The 18,049-nt window shown below is 33.6% G+C and overlaps 1 protein-coding gene across 1 annotated transcript; it reads left to right on the forward strand.

Annotated features, from left to right (window-relative positions):
* The first annotated feature begins 907 nt into the window (after positions 1-907).
* LOC116016679 lies at positions 908-4,149 on the forward strand. Its single transcript, XM_031257043.1, has 3 exons — positions 908-1,028; positions 1,238-2,776; positions 3,368-4,149. The coding sequence occupies exons 2-3, from the start codon at positions 1,347-1,349 to the stop codon at positions 3,618-3,620; spliced, it is 1,683 nt and encodes a 560-aa protein (XP_031112903.1). The 5' UTR covers positions 908-1,028; positions 1,238-1,346; the 3' UTR covers positions 3,621-4,149.
* The last annotated feature ends 13,900 nt before the right edge of the window (positions 4,150-18,049 follow it).

Genomic DNA, 18,049 nt, shown 5'->3' on the forward strand with positions numbered 1-18,049 from the left:
TGGTAGTCTTATTCTATTTTAGGTGGAGAATTGACTTCTCCAAAATATTGGAAATTAGCCCTTGTATTAAAAAAATTATTTAATAATTTCTATTTTATAATAAAATATTTTTACGATGTAAACGAGACATTTAATATGTATATTTGTTATGAAAAACTTTTCATAAAAATAAAAAGAATAAATTACTAAAATACTCCTAATGATTTTATCAATGTGATCACCGACTTTCAATTTCGTCTAATAATGTTATGACTACCAAATTTGTACATATTTTCATTATTTGAAAATCTAAAATTGGTAAATATTAGAACAAAACGATACATTTAGTGGATTATTATTAAAATGTTTTAATGGGAGATCAGTGTAAATTAGTCATGTGACATTCAAGCAGGTTAAGTATTCTAGTTATGTTCGCATGGACAATTCAGTTGATCACATGGATAAAGTTTGGAAAGAAAGTATTCTAGTTGTGTCACATCGGGTTAACCCATCTCTCTCTTCTTCTTCTTCTTCTTCTTCTTTTTTTTTTTTTTTTTTTTTAGGATAGTTTAAGGTGAACTAAAATTAATAAGTATTTGAACAAAACAATACATTCACATGACTAAAAAAATGTATAAATTGAATAGGAAGCTATTTAATGTATTTAAATTCAAAAATATAAAAGGTAAGATCAATTTTTTTTGGTAATTTACTAAAATAAAATTGTTGAAGTTGTTAAAGGGCATAACATTTTGGCACACAAACTTCCTTAAACAACTTTATACAGAAAGGAAAGAGCGAAAGGTGATAGGTTAAAGAAAGATATTTATTCGCAGAGGGAGACTTTTAAAAAGACTTTTTATGAAGGACTAAAACGTCATTTCATAACTCTGCGGCTCTATATATAAGAACTCAAATCTGGTACTCATCTTCCCAGTGTCGATTAGTGAAGCTGCGGTGCTCGTGCTTCGCTCTTTCGGAGAAGAGTAGTCTCCGGCGACGACTTAACCGCCCTGACTCGTCGGAAAACTGTTCGGAACTACGGTTACGTAAGTTTTCGGGGACCATTGCGTTGAGTTTCGTGCGTATTAGTCTTTTTATTTTTGTCATATTTTATTCTGGTTTTTGTTGATCCGATTTTTGATGGTGGGAAAGGTGAGGAGGAATAGTCGGTAGTATGATGGTTAATTTTGTGGTTTTCGAGGAACGGTGAACGTGGATTGACTAAGATTGGTTCGGCTTTTATTTTATTTTGCAGGTTCTGAATTGAGTTAAGAGGAAGAAAGCTGAGTGAGGTTTAGTTTTTTGTGAATCTGAGTTAGTATTTCTGCGAGTTAAGATCGAATCTCGTTGGTCCGGTGAGGAAAATGGGGGTAAAAGTTGCGGCGACGTGTTTGCATTGGTCACAACATTCAGTTCCACACTCGCCGCCTCATCCTCACGCCCATGCCGCAATGATTTCATCTCTCCCGAAACGACGCGGTTTTGTGAGCGGCGAAAGATCTGTGGTTTGCCGGTTCGTGCACAGGTTGGATAGATCGGCGTTTCTCGGAACCGGGCCGACGAAGCTCTCCCGGTCCCGATCCTGCGAGTTTCTCAAGCCCCCCGCACAAACCATAAGACGTGCTTGCAGTGCCAGCCTAGATTCTTTCTCGGACGAGGAGTTTACTAGGAGAATTGAAGAGCTGGCTCTGAGTTTCCAGCTATGGGATGATGAAGAAACCGTAAATTCAAGCTCTAGCGATGTTGAGGAAGAAGAATTCGTGACCGGTTCCAGTGAAGCAGCGTGCCGGAGCACTGATGAGTGTACTAATGGTGGTAAGTTTTTGGAGAATCCAGTAGAGCCTCCGGATTGGGCTAGAAGGGAGGAAATTATGAGGAAGGCAAATAGTATGGATTTTCCACTATCTCTGCGGATTATTAAGGTTAAAAAACAATGGCAAGATGGGTTCACAGAAGTAGGAGAGTCCACATATTGCTCTGTTAAAAAAGCTTTTTCCAATATGGTGTTCATAATCCGGGAGCTCCATAGCTATTCTTTGAAGATGAGAGAAATCCTGTTCTATGAAGATCTACAGGAGATTTTGGTGAGAGTTCAGAAAGATTTGAACGCATCTTTTGTGTGGTTATTCCAGCAAGTTTTCTCACATACACCAACCTTAATGATGTCTGTGATGATACTGCTGGCAAATTTTAGTGTATATTCTATGGCTAGTAGTTCTGCTTTTGCCGCTACCCCTCCACTGCAGGCTTATACAGAAGCCACCACTGAGGAGATTTCTATGGTGGAAGATAGGAGTCATGTAAAGCAAAAGTTTGATTTTTTGGCCTCTAGGACCTTCTCGGTGTCCTCTTTAAATGGGAAGAGTGTGTCAATAGGTGGAAACAATGGGGGTGGGGGGAAATTCAGGCCAGTTGCCGGTGGTACAGATGGTGATGGGAGGTTTGATGGGGCAATTGTTGTTGATGGGATGTCTTCACTCGGCAACTCTACTAATACTGGTGAAGAAGAAGCAGTTTCTGATAGAGTTTCTGGGGAAGAAGAGTCGAGGTTGTGGAACTCAATTGAGGATGAGGCTTACAGAATGCAGTCTGAGTTAAGAGACGAGGCTTTGGATCATGAGACTATGGTGAGATTTGTATCACCCATAACTGCAAAGATCGAGTCTGATGATTGTGTAGATTATTTTAGAACAGAGTTGCTTTATCAAACCGGAATCTCTCAAGAACCCAACAATGCCCTTTTGCTCGCCAATTATGCTCAATTTCTTTACCTCATTGCTCAAGATTATGACAGGTATGCTCATGCTTCATTCATTTTCTCCCTTTTAGACTATGATGAGAATATAATTTTGATCTAGCAGGTCAATCGTTCTTCGATTGATGCAACTTAGTGATTAGAAGATACTAGTGTGATCCCCGAATTTCAGCTCATTGCGACTGTGACTATGCCAAGAATTGTTGGTTCATCTTTGAAAACTGTTTTGGGGAGGAAAGAAAATCACCTTTAAAAGGCCATGTTGGTTGTCTTGTCAAAATATGAGGGCTGGGTTGAATCTTGAATAAGGAAATATGTGGTTCAATGCATGACATGTTTTCCTATCTTGAATGGTACTACTATTTAGCATTGTGCAATGAGGGCACTGAAAATAATATCATTCGGGCATTATAATCTGAGTGGTATGGGGGGCCATTTATTGTTTGTAGATTCCCTTTAAGGACCATCACCTTGATTTGGCTTTGGCAGTACATAAAAACGTGAACTTTATAACTGTTTTCTAAGATGGAAGTACAACAATGTATAGGCTAGGTCTTGAGTCTTGATTTCTATGTTTTCTTCCTTCCAAAAGATGGTTGTTGACCTTTGCTTTTATGTGCTTGTAAACAGAGCAGAGGAATACTTCAAAAGAGCTGCAGAGGTGGAGCCTAAGGATGCAGAGGCATTGAACAAATATGCAACTTTCCTTTGGCAAGCTAGGAATGACCTTTGGGCTGCAGAAGAGACCTATCTGGCAGCCATAGATGCTGAGCCTACTAATACCTTCTATGCAGGTAATTATGCTCATTTTCTCTGGAGCACTGGCGGCGAAGACACATGCTTTCCTCTCGACGACTCCCTTGATGAAAACGACGACGTTTGATGCCAATCAGAACAGAAATAAACGAACCGTGGATGAAAAAGAAAACCAAGAAGAGCAAGGGGGAAGAAGCAATGCTTTCTTGACACAATGCTATTAGGAAATGAAGAAAGATGTAGACCATCATCATTTCTTTTCTGCATGGGCTGTTACAATTAGTATCCGTCTTTCAAAAGCTCGTAAGATGGGGATGGCGAAAGTATGAAATTCTTGGTTCGCAAATGCGTAATAAACCAACCACAAAGGCTGATGGGCTGGAGCCTGCTCTATCAGACAATAATCACACAACAAAGATGGAGTTGGTGATGAGAAAGAGAGGGATGCCTGCCTCTCTGCTTAGTTCATTTCTGTTTACTTTCCTCAGTTCATCTGAGTTTTGGATAGATCAACCTTGTCATAGAATAGCATGGCAGATTGTAATTAAACTTCTGTTAATAGATAAGTGCCAAAACTTTCCTCAACTTCTGTAAAGTTGCTTGACACCCATGAATTCTGTCAAAACTGAAGTAAGAAAGAGCATCTGATCTCATCTCATCTCATCTCATCTCATCACTGCAAACACTTATCCCACTGCATTAAATGCCAAACTTATCCTGCAATGTCATCTTCTGTCCGTTAGCAACATTGTAGTTTCCGCAGGGGAAAACTCGTGTTATCCCTTTGTCCTCACTCCCCAAACAACACACTCAACTAACTAGCAAAGGAATCTGATCAAAGTTTAAGGAGAGAATAGTTTTGCTGCGCTGTCGGCGCGACACTCACTTGGATGGAGGGTGTCAAACGTCTCAATTTCTTGGCTTCGTCGGGTCAATCTAGTTTTGAGATTTAAGACCACACTTACACTTCTGCACACAAAAAGACTAATCTCAATCCAAATATCTAATGTTCGTGACAGGAATCGAAGGGTGTAGGGTGTCAGAAGTATCAGTTTCTTGGCTTCGTCAGACTATATCTTAGACCGTTATTAGATCCCATGAATCTGCCCCCAAGTCTACGAAGAGATAAATCGAGTTAATCTAGTTTTGAGATTTAAAATCAAATTTGACATTTTTACACACAATTCAAAATGACTAATTTAAACACAAATATCTAATGTTCGTGACAAGAATCGAACTACACTTAGAATTTGCTTCCCACTGGCCGCACTGAGGCAGTGACACGCAGATATAAGGAGTGTAGTACTGTCTCTTTCAGACTTCCCATTTAAGCAGGGACCATTCACATATGAAATTCTATCGTTGATGTCTAGGCAAATCTTGCCAAACATAAAGATTAGAAGTTGGGGGACCTCTTTCATATACAGTCTAATTACTATGAGTGAGTTGGAATTAAGTATGATTATTGGATATTGAGATTTGAGAGTCCTCAATCACAATACAAAGCAAAAAATATGACACGTCTTTGCATTAATTTTGTTGGGTTTGGGTATCTGGGTTAACCACAAGCTGCCACTTATAATAACCAAAAATTCTTCATTCAAAATTATACTCCCAACTTTTACTCACACTAATGTTAAAAAAAAAAGGATAAATATCATGACCCCTACTAAATTAAGCAATCAAGACATGACATGTCATATAGAGATTAGGATTTGAGGGTTCATGTAAAATTACTCATAATAACTCAATAACGTGCATGTGTGCACTACACGTGCCAATCGAGTACCTTAGTGGCACTGAAATGACCATTTTACTAGTTTGAATGTTTGATTTGTATTTTTAATTTTGCCTTCTATATTGTAATTAACTATTTAATTTGTACTTATTTTAGTCAATCAAATACTCTTTTTTTTTTTTTTTTTTTTTTNTTTTTTTTTTTTTTTTTTTTTTGTATGGAACACGAAAAAATATTATTAATAAGTGCTTAAAACAATCAACAATAAATTGGAGTGGAGCATCAGTACACTTACATTCCTCCGAAAGAAAACCCAAAACTCTAGCAATAGCATGAGCCACCGAATTTGTAGAACGTCTCACATAAATGATACTAACAGACTCAAAATTATTCATAATTGAAACACAATCCGTAACAAGGCTACCACGATACGTTAAATCATATTGCCTCCTTGAAATAGACTGATCCAATGACAAACAATCTACCCCCACAAGAACTCGAGTAAAATCCCGTCAATATATCCAAGATATAGCCTCCTTACATGCAAGAGTCTCCGCAAGGCGCAAGCCCAATCCAAACTGCAGTAAATGTTACCACTTTTTGCTGCCACAAACTCACCATGCTCATCCCTAACAATAACACCATAGCCAACCTTGCTAACATCCGAAAAAAAAAGAGCAACATCAAAATTACACCATATATATGGGTCACACTTGTGTGAGATCGTCTCACAGATCCTTATTTATGGGTCGGGTCGGGTCGGTTTGAATTCTGGTACTAGTCCTTATATGCTCAAATGTAATACTAATCAAAAATAAGATTTTTGTCATTTATAAAGGAAAATGTAATACTTTTAAAGAAAAATGTATAGTAATAATTTTGCATTTTGATGTAAAAGTATTATATTTTTCATAATAAGTAATGTTCCCCTTACTTATAAGGAAAAATATAATACTTTTAAATCGAAACGTAAAATATTACATTTTCCATTATAAGTAACACAATTTTTTATTCTTGATTAGTATTACATTTGAGCATATAAGTATGACATTTGTGCGTATCACATTTTCACATTGATCTGGCCCGACCCGGTCCATCTCACGGTGAGACGACCTTACACAAGTTTTTGCCTATATATATATAGACACACACATAGTAGTAGGAGCCTGATGATGTATAGTATATTATACTACGTATAACTTTATTCATACAATTGGGCCCCAAAAAATTGGGGGCCCAATTATTTTAAAATAATTATATATGCATACACCATATATATAGTTCGTACTGGCGGCAAATATTACTGTAGATCATGGTCTATGTAACAGCGTGAATCATAAAATATGTATCATTTTAATTACACTTCAATTTCATTTAACAATATTGTTATATATTTTTTAGTTTCATTTTCCTTCTACACTAGTTTCATTATAGCAATACTAAAGTATCATTTTAATTCTATTATAGTTTCATTTGATAATATACATTCTTGCTCGAACTCTATTTTTCTATTTCATTTTTCACACACACTAGTTTAATTATAGTAATGTTGAAGTATTATTTTAATTGTACGTCAAGTCATTTGACAATATATGTTATTGCATGGTTCTGAATTTTAGTTTCATTTTCCACGCACACTAGTTTCATTATAACAATACTAAAATATAATTTTGATTATACTACAGTTTCATTTGATAATAATGTGATCTATTTTTTAGTTTCATTTTCCCACACACACTAATTTCATTATAATAATATTAAAGTATCATTATTTTAAAAAAAAAAAAGTATCATTTTAATTTTACTACAAAGATTATATTCTACGTAACGATGTGTAAATTAGCTATGGTCCACTGTATAATAATTACGCAACATTAATGAGGTAATGCCTAAACCCTATTTTGTATTTTCCTTAACCTCTTGTCCTATTCCCTAATATTCCCTAATCTTTTTTGCTTGTGAGCAAATTCATTAATCCATCAAATGGCTGGAATATATTCCGAGATGGCACAAGTTTAAATACCAAATCTTCACATTATGCCGCTTGTATATATTAGGTACCGTGGTGATATGAACTCAAAACTTATATATATCACAAAAGTGAGTATGGACTTGACCCTATTATATTTTGACCCGAGTTCCCGTCTAGTGGCACTCGATTGCACTTTCATATGGAAGGGGTAGGTTTGAGTCTCAGTGAATGCGATATTGACTTTTCGTGCTTCAATAGATTGATCGAGAAAGTAGTTATGAACATATACTGCATTATAATAGAGTTAGTAATACTCAAAAAAAAAAGTTAACCTATAACAACTAGTATTTTCTATACCGGATGCACAAAAATAGGTATCCAATAGTAATACTTTATACTAGAATCTTAGATTTATTTAGATTTTAGATAATTAGTGTAAATAATAATAATGTAAAATATTTTTAATAAATTTGACATTTATATTTTAGAAAACGACTAACATATAACTCTAATATGTTATAGCGTACGTGAATCTCATCCTGGGTGACAAATATGACAATAAAAAAGAAACTCCTATGAACTATGATATGCAGTTCAGTCCGATGGAGATATTGTCAATGGATAGAAGAATGGAAATAGATACTCAGGTGGTGTGCAAGACTATTCAACCTGCGTCAGTCTTGGGTACGTTTGACCAAATCATTAAAGAAGCTTTAAGTTCCTTCAGCTTCAAATTTGTAAAACAGTCTGCGAATCAAGTTTTCTATGTTAGGGAAGTTGTTTCTATGTCTGTAAGGAATGTTTGACCATTCCATCGATCTTTATTGTAAACGTTTCAGTCTATGATTAATGAATTAGCTTCTTTATTTTCAAAAAAAAAAAAAACATATAACTCTAATATATAATGTCTATATATATTATTATTGAAGAAGATAAAAAATATATGGTAGATGCATGTGCATGGTAACAATACTATAAAAGATAACGGGAGTTATAATGGAAGGAGCATCTTAGTCCAAAGTATTGCATAATACAATTATTATAGTATAATGTATTTAAAAAAAAAAAGGTAACGGAAAAGCCGAACATTCGGAATAAGCTTTATTCCATTTATTAATGTTTAGATTAGAAATTTAGTTTTCACATTAGCTATTATGGTTTCCCAAAATACCCTCTGACCCTCTCCATCATTATGATTTATTAATTATTATTTACGTAGTGTGATTAATAAATCGCTAATCTACCCCTATCACTAACTAAAGTTTATGTATTTTTTTTAAAAAAATTTGTTTTATTTTTTACTTTTATTCAATTATATTTGATTAATTAATTTGGACACGACACTAAATTTTTTTCAGAATAAATTACTGAAATGATCATTTTACAAATTCGATTTTATATTTTTAATTTCATTAACTATCTAATTTGAATTTGTTTCAGTCATTCAAACGACTAAATTAAAACAAATATACTTTTGATATAAATACACATTTAATAGTCAATAATATTATTAAAATAAATTTAAAACTAAAATTAATACAATTAATGCACCAATCGGATAATTTACTCATTTTTGCTATATTGTTCGAAGAGGAGAGGAAAATAAAAGCATGGTTAGTTGAAATGGATTTTTATTTAAGGTATAAGAATGCTATTCTATAGATAATTGAATAGCAACTGAGTATAGTATACATTCTATTTCGTTGTTTGGTTTTCTGAAAAATAAACTTCAGGAATTGTATTATAGTGTATTTGATTGGTTCAAAGATACAGAATGGAATAAGTATTCAAGCAATGGAATAAGTATATGTATTATCAGGAATGTTATTCCATTCTAACTTATTCCATGAACCAAACATGATATGACCGGGGAAGGTAATTGAATAGTTGAATACTAGACCTCTGTCATAAATCATAACCAACTAGCCACAGTTACTAATGGCCGCACAGATAATGCGGTCAGATCACATCTTATCAATCTACCAACATCGTTAAGACACTTGGCACGATTATCATGACCACCGAACCCATATATCACACGTGGAGAATATGTTGTAGGCTTGACATGTGCCCCTTGATGCGCTTTACCTATATAAGGCGCATTAATTGCTACAAGTGGAGAACGGAACAATAATTCTATTGAAGACACTGTTGATCATATCATATTGCCATCTGAGGAGCCGATGGAACGAAGCCTGGCCTGCCACCAGCCTCAAACCTCAACCGTTGGATGCACAATCTTTAATCAAACAACGTAACAATCATTTTGAAAACTTATTGTATACTAGATTTCAAAGTAAGATTGAAAATTTGTTTTTATAATAAAGTTGCAATGCTTAATATTTCAAAAAAAAAATGTAGATATTAGATTTCAAGCAAGATTGAAAATTTGTTTTATAATAAAGTTGCAATGCTTAATATTTCAAAAAAAAAAATGTAGATATTAGATTTCAAGTAAGATTGAAAATTTGCTTTATAATAAAGTTGCAATGCTTAATATTTCAAAAAATGCATGTAGATACTAGATTTCAAGTAAGATTGAAAATTTTCTTTATAATAAAGTTGCAATGCTTAATATTTCAAAAAATGTAGATACTAGATTTCAAGTAAGATTGAAAATTTGTTTTATTATAAAGTTTCAATGCTTAATATTTCAAAAAATGTAGGAATGTGAGTTTTTTTTCAGGGTTTGCAAGGGATGGAGAAAAAAAAACATGACTTGTGTGTGGGAAAAAAGTATCTAAGACCACTAATGTGCTAGTTTATACTAACGATAGACAAATACGTACTAAAAATTATCATTTCACGCATTTTCTTTTTGACAACTAATATAATCATCATTTGACAAATCAAATTTGTTTACAAAAGAAATATATTTTTTTCACACGATTGACATGTGTACAAGTAATTATTTCCTAAAATGTGAAAAAATCGCTAGGCGCTCCTTGAGCGCTTGGGGAGCCTATTACCACTAATGCGCTTAGCTTGCGCGTGCGCTATAGCGCCTAGCATCCAGGTCAAAGCATTCAAAAAAATTTCAAAAGATTTATGTGTTTTTTTTTACTTAAATTATTGCTTTGATTAACATTTTTTTTAATGAAATTAAGTCATATGCATATCTGGTTAAAGAAATGTAGGAGATTAGAATTATAATTAATTAGATTTTGAGTGATTTTCCATGTGAATTTCCTTGCATTCGCGGTTCGCCTTGTTTGTTTTTCGAAAAGTGACAGATTTTTATAATTATGAAATTTGTCATGTATTCATATTAGCTCCTCTGTTATTTTAAAAGTGATTTTCTTTTTTTTTTCTTTTTTTTTTAAATGTTAAATGGATATTTTTAAACTTAAAAATAAGTATTCTATTTATTTTATTCTCTAACAAACTATTATTTATATATAAAAAATAATAATAAATGAGAAAAAGAATATATACCATTTGTCAATATTATAATTATAATTTTAAACTAATGCTACTAGTATAATTAAAACTTAAACATAAATAATTCATTAATATTAAATAATTATAATTACCATTGTAATATTAATGTTATTAGCATTGGCTTATAATTATAATATTTACAAATGGTGTTCGTTTCTTTCGCATTATTTTGATTCTCACATATAATATGACCGCGGTTTGGTTCCAGCTAAGGGTGGACGTAATTTGAATTATCCGAACTAACAACTGAAACTCGAAACGAATTATAAATTTCGGGTGAACTTGAATAGTTATCGGTTCAGATATTTTAAATTTTGGTATATCCAAATATAAATTTTGTTGTTAAAATTTTATTCATACTCGACCTGAAACCTGAACTAACCAAAATTTTATTATAAACAATAATTTGTTGAACTAAACCATGATCATTCCTACGTATAAACAATAATTTGTTGAAGAAGAAAAATAAATAAAATATTTATTTTAAAGGTAAAAATGTATATTTAACATTAAAAGTGAGAAAACTGTCACTTTTTAAAATAATTGAAGAGTGTAATGTAGATACATGAATAATTCAAAGAGAGAAATGTTATAACTTATAAGCCCATAATTTTGATGAAAAATGTCATTTCCCCTAACTAAAATACGTAAAAATTTGGACGAAACTAAGACCTCCGGATAATTGCAATAAATACAAAGTTAATAGGTAAAAATTTAAAATCATAAATTATTATAATAAAATTACTATAATTAGTGCCCCATTTGGATAATTTACTCACTACTTTTGCTAAATTGTCCGAAGAGGAGAGGAAACTAAAGGGTTATGCATGCCACCACCCTCAAATCTAAGGCGTCTCAGCCGTTGGATGCACACAATCATTTAATCAAACGGCAATCATTTTGGAAACTGACAGGCATATTACAAGCCTCGCCAGAAGCTCCCACCATAATAATAACAAATTATTCCCAAAATCATCCTCATTTCATTTCTCCCAGCAGATAATACACTTAGAACAGAAGAAAACCCTCACCTTACCTTCTTCTTCCCTTCTCTGATCTCCCCAATTTTTTCTCTTCTTTGTTAAGCTTCAATTCTCCACCGCCTTTCATGGAAGACAGTGGTGGAGGCGGCGGCGGTTTTGGGTACACAAATCTCCAAAACGGCCACCATTTTCGATCGGGTCCGAGGTTGCTGTTGGACAGGTTTTTATGGGCTCATAATCGTCAAAACCAGGTTATAAGTAGTCAACAGCAAGTCCCGAACGTTGCTGTTGAGAACAGATCAGAAACAATATTGTTCCCAGAAAATAGGTTCTTCGATTATTCTCCGGTAATTGTCGGAGAACATTCCAGAAGCCATGCAGCGTCGACGCTTGTCGGCGGCGCGGCGGCGTCTTGGCCGATTCCCCAAGAAGTGAGCTTTTATGAGGCTGCCACGTTTGTTCATGGAGTGGACAGATCGGCGGTTGTCGGTAATAACGCTAATGAATCGCCGGCGAGGCAAGTCAACTCTCGATCTTCCAGTTCTACACTGCTGATCAAAGGGCAGTGGAGCGAAGAAGAAGACAGGTACTCAGTTTTTTCTGGTTTTTTTTTTTTTAATTTATAAAAATCTACACAAGCTCTATTTATTGTTGTGTGTTTTTAGGAATCTGATCAGGTTGGTGAAGCAGTACGGAGTGAGAAAATGGGCTCAAGTCGCCGAGAACATGGCGGGTCGTGCCGGAAAACAATGCCGGGAACGGTGGCAAAACCATCTCCGTCCGGATATTAAGGTTTCTTTCATTTTATTATACACTTCACAGACAAAGTCTATGACCATTGTAACATTTGTGTCTCTCACATCATATACAACTCAATTTTTTTTTTTTCAGTATCACGTCTTCAAAATTTTCTTCCAATACAACTCAAAAAGATTAAATTTTTCTTGAAAACTGTTTAAGTGTGTGTACTTAAACTATTATTGCTTTAGCCAATTTTGATGAATGTCATAACCATATCTGATTAAAGAAATGTGGGAGATTAGAATTTGGCTTAATTAGATTTTGAGTGATTTTCCATATAAATTTCCTTGCATTCTTCCTTGTTTGGCTAAAAATTAAAAAATACGCGAGAAATGAAATCTTAATTCAATAAAAAGTAAATAAAGGAAAAAGTTCATATTTTATTAATTATTTGGTTACATTTTATAAGGAAGTACTGTTTCTTGTAGTCTGTACAACTCAAAAAGGCACCGTCCAAGAGCCACCAGTGTCTAGCTACGAGCATTTTTTTTTTTCTTTTTTGATCTAATAAATTTTTATTTTTATTTTTGTATATAAATGGAGGGGTTTTTTTTTACAAAAGATTTTGAATTTTTAACAAGTATTTGTACTTAAGTTATTGCTTTAGTCAATTTTGATGAATGTCATATGCACATATATCCGGTTAAAGAAATGCGGGAGACGAGAATTAAGATTAATTAGTTTTTTACCATAAAAATTTCCTTGTTTAATTTGTTTGGCCGAAAAATACAAAGAAAATTAAATTTTAGTTCGGTCTTAAATTACTGGTTCTTCTAATTTTCTCTCAAATACTGCCTACTGTCTACTGAACCATTGATCTAAATTACTTAAATTATTATTTCCATTCTTGTATATATAAATGCAGGGTTTGTTTGTTTTAATTTTGAATTTTTAGCAAGTAGTTGTACTTAAGTCATTGATTTAGTCAATTTTGATGAATGCATGCAATATGCATATCCGGTTAAAGAAATGTGGGAGATTAGAATGATGATTAATAATTATGTTTTGACCATATAATTTTCCTTGTTTAATTTGTTTGGTAAAAAATAACAAATTACACAAAAATAAATTTTAGTTTGGTCTTATATTAATTAGTTGAACCAAACGCAGCCTTAACTTGGGCTTCCGAAAACTTTTCTTATCTAACGGTTTTAAGATTCTGTTCTTTATCTTGGGGAAGAAACCCCAGTTTTTAGGCCGACCTTGTTTATGAAATTGATCATTAAAAGTTTCGGTTATGTAAGCTAGCTTTCAGTCAATCTCATGCAGCCAGCCAGGCTAGCTTTTCCACGGTTTTTGTGACCGTCAAATTTGTATTTTCTTTAATTAATTAATGTTTTGGATTATTTGGTTTTGGTCTGTGGTTAATTAATAATGGAGTTACTATACAGAAGGATAGTTGGAGTGAAGAAGAAGAGAGAGTGCTAATAGAAGCCCATGAAGAACTGGGGAACAGATGGGCTGAGATTGCTAAAAGGATTCCTGGGAGGACTGAGAATTCGATCAAGAATCACTGGAATGCCACTAAGAGACGCCAGAATTCCAGAAGGAGAATCAAGAAGGTTAAAGACAATAATAATGAATCTAATACTGTTAACAAATCCACTGTTCTTCAGGACTATATAAAAGCTAAGTTTCCCAAAGTGGACTCCGGCGCCGGCGCCGCCGTGTCAGAGAGCCCTTCAATCCAAACTGACCAGATTTTGTCGCCGCCGGCCGGCGAGGATGACGATTCTTCCTCGTTGTTGATGCAAGAGGCGTACCATGATGAGGATATGAGCTTCATGGAGAGTTTATTTGGAAACCCCACTCCCTACCCGACAATAATGGCGGCGGACCATCCCGACAACCTTAAAAAACATAACGAGGAACCCATTCCGGCGCCGCCAGACCGTTACCTCGCCTACTTGTTGGAAGGGGCGACATCTTCATCATCATTAATGGAGTTTACGATGATGAACCAGGTGGGATCGTACGGTTATCCTTCGTTGTCAAGTGGAACGTCAAAGGCTAAGGATATTGACTTGATGGAGTTGATCTTTTCTTCTCCTTCTCAATCATCTCAAGGAAGCAACAACAACACCACCAATTGATCATCATCATCTATCTTCTTAATTGCTATTATGAGTACTAATTATATATAATGCATGCATTCGAGTCGTTTGGTTTTGGCATTTACCTTTTCAGGTTGTTGTGTTAATGGACATTTTTCGAGCTATGTTTGATAATTTAATTAGGTGTTAATTAGGGTAATAGAATGGAGTTATGGTATTGTTTGTAGGTGCATGATCTAGTTTAATTTGTAATTTCCATATGTTTTAGGTGAAACTTCTCTATGTATTGTAATGTTTGATATGATGACTTTGATCAACTTAATATATGGTAGCTAGTAAGTTTGTGTGTACATTGCATGCCAATGTGGTTTAATTACGCAAATGTTTTTACTAACTAGAATGCTTGATCAATGTGTATCTATGAGACTAATTCAGCAAGTTTAATGAACCGATTAGAGACCTCAATTAAAAACAATGTAACTCGGCTTATTTAGTCATTGAGACTAATTCTGTCGAGTGTAATCGATCAAAGACCCCAATTAAAATAACGTAACCCTATTTAGAGTAGTCTTAGCTTATCGGTGGAGTAATTGGGATGGTTATCATCAGGCTATGGACTACATACTCCAATTTTACATTGAGTTCTTAGAGAGTAAGGTAAACTGCATTAGGAAAATCTTGTACAACATATTCAATTAAGACATTTGGCAATAATCAAACTTATAACCTTTATATACCCCCTCTGTCCCATTTTATGTGTCGGTTCGGTTAACAAGGTTTGAGTGAAGTTATTTTTAATCCAATTTTTCATAATATTAAGTTTAGTATTGCCAAGGACCTTGTAGTCAAGTAGCATCAAACCCTTCCCTTTATATGGAGGTGGTGGGTTTGAGCCTCAGTGGGGGCAATACTAACTTTTGTGCCAAAAAAAAAAAGTTTAGTATTAGTATACAAAATTTTATATATTTAGAAACTAGACTAAAAATACTATTAAACACAAAAATAAAATTTAAAAATAAGTAAGACAGATAAAATGGGACAGATGGAGTATTAGATTAGATCACATTTCATTTACTTGGTCCCACTTTTCGAGGCTGAGTCAGATCACATTTCATTTACTTGGTCCCTCTTTTCGAGGCTGAGTCAGCGTTTTTGGTCACGTATGCCCTAGTGGGTGATGAATATAATGGCGTAATTGCATATGACTAATAGGAAACACGAAAATGATGACTCACCCCAGGCTTACCGTAGTGGTTCGTCGAAGGTAGCAATGTGGGGGTAGGAGAAAAAAGTCCCACATGATAGAATGTGTGGATTGGATTTCTTGTGCGCACATAAAAATTAAAAGTTTACCAGTAAATTGAGTGTACGAGTCGCAATTTACATTTGTAGTAACTTTAGGGGCGATGTCTTATGAGTTTAGGATTAATCTAACAAAGTTGTTATCTCCTACATATTTTTATTTTTTTAAAATTGTGACTGCATTCAACTCCTAATCGAAGCAGCTAGAACATGCATGTATGTCAACAGATGTTGGTCTTGTTTTATTAAGAGTAAAATCCATTATTGACCTTATTGTTAATGGTAGATTAACGGAAAACTTAACAGAGGACCAATGGTGGCAATGAAATGAAAGTCAAGGATGTCATATGGTAAAATTAAAAGAGTATGACTAAATGTGTCAATGCCACAATAGTCGATGACTAAAAATGGATTTTACTTTTTTATTAATTAATTTGAATAATTAAGGTTTCTTAGGTTGTTCCTACGTCATGATAATTAACTACTATACAATAAGACACTGTTGATTTTTATTTTTTATTTTTTACTTTTTGTACTCATATACCATATCCGCTCCCGAGGTGGAAATTAAGTATTAGAGCATTAAATTGTTAGAAGAATATGTATGGTGGCCAGGCCACGAATTTAATTTCGACGGTTTCTGTTGAGGGAATATTATTATATTGTTTAATCATTTTATGGAGTACAGAGAACGACTAATGATATGCATATCCAGTATATTTTGGGTGTAATTTATTGGTAAAATTATATTATGCTTATTTTTAAATAAATATTGAATATTATATTTAAAGATTAAGTCTAAAATCTTACTATAGAAATGTAACATTGATTGGTGTGATTAGCTAACTAAATAAGGTTGTTTCTTTGTTACTAGTTATAAATTTTGGCGTAATGATAAACACTTAATCTTGAGAATGAGTAATTAAACGTTTGATTTTAATAAAAAATTACAATATTAAATAGTTAGAAAAAAAAAACGCAAATTACTATAAATTAGAACGGCACTGAATTTTTGTGAGCAATGAAAGTAAAAATATTATTTTTATCTAAAAAATACGAACGTCATTTTTTTTTTTTGGAATCAAAAGGACATGGTAAACTCATATAGTAGGAACAAAAAGCAATAAACTCATAGGAAGACACTGGTTCGTCTTCTCCATTCTATGACCGTTGGTTGGGAATGAACATTCCGGCCGCTGAAATGTTCGTCGGAAAAATTATGATCGGTTATTCACCTGGAACAGCCGGTCATATGAGTTTAAACGCACAAAAATGAGAAGTCCCTGTATTTAATTGAACTTTTTGAATATTTGAGGGCTTAATTATACTTTTTGGTAAAGTTTGATGATCTATTTGACCATTTTCCCTAAAAAATTTAGATACACAAAAATTATATTGTAGGAACATAAAAATAGCACAAATAGTAATAAATTTATGTAGTATCTATAATAGTAAATTTATGTACTTACAGTAATGAATTTATGTACCTACAATAGTGAATTCATGGGTATGATCATACGAGAACACATGTCCCATCTATAAAAGTGGATTAATCATATCCGTTCATTCATCAATGTTTAGAAATTTTAATAATAAAAAAATACATGTTTAATTTTATAAGTATTGCAAATTATAAAATTAATACCTTCCATTTATTCACTTATATTTCAGTAGTTTATATGACCATATGGATGAATAAAATTAGAAATATGCTCAAATGGGGGTGCACCTTTTCGTGTGGTCGGTGCGGTATATATATACTACTAGTGTTAACAAAATACACTATTAGTGTTAGAAAAAATACAAAAAAAAACATCCCATAACTCTCCAACTCCTAATTGTGTATTTTCGAACACTGTGTGGTGGATAGCATACCAAGTGGTGTGTTTTTGGTGATGCGTACCTAATAATACATATTTATGTTGTACAATTTCCTAACACTAGTGGTATATTTTGTTAACACTAGTGATGTATACCGCACCGACGGTAAAGAAGGCACCACCGCACCTTAACTCTACTCAATCAAATTAATCCAAAATATGGGAGCATGGTTTCATTGGGTGCAATTTATTTTTAAATTAAAATAGAGATATAGATACAAGGGCGATATGGTCCTTCAGGTTTTTATGATGGATAGAGACTTGCTTTAAGTGCGATGACTTGCACTTTCCACTTTTGGTGTTGGTGGGCAAGAATTCTGTAAGATAGTTTTGACTTCTTTTTTTTTTTTGGTCCTTCAGATGGTTTTGACTTCTAACTTTGAGT

The sequence above is a fragment of the Ipomoea triloba genome, chromosome 4 (genome assembly GCF_003576645.1).
Source record: "Ipomoea triloba cultivar NCNSP0323 chromosome 4, ASM357664v1".
Lineage (NCBI taxonomy): Eukaryota > Viridiplantae > Streptophyta > Magnoliopsida > Solanales > Convolvulaceae > Ipomoea > Ipomoea triloba.

Bases quoted from the DNA above. Each gene is read 5' to 3' on its own strand.
- LOC116016679 (XM_031257043.1), top strand. From the start codon at position 1,347: ATGGGGGTAAAAGTTGCGGCGACGTGTTTGCATTGGTCACAACATTCA. The intron at 2,777-3,367 runs GTATGCTCATGC...GCTTGTAAACAG, and splicing joins ATTGCTCAAGATTATGACAG to AGCAGAGGAATACTTCAAAA.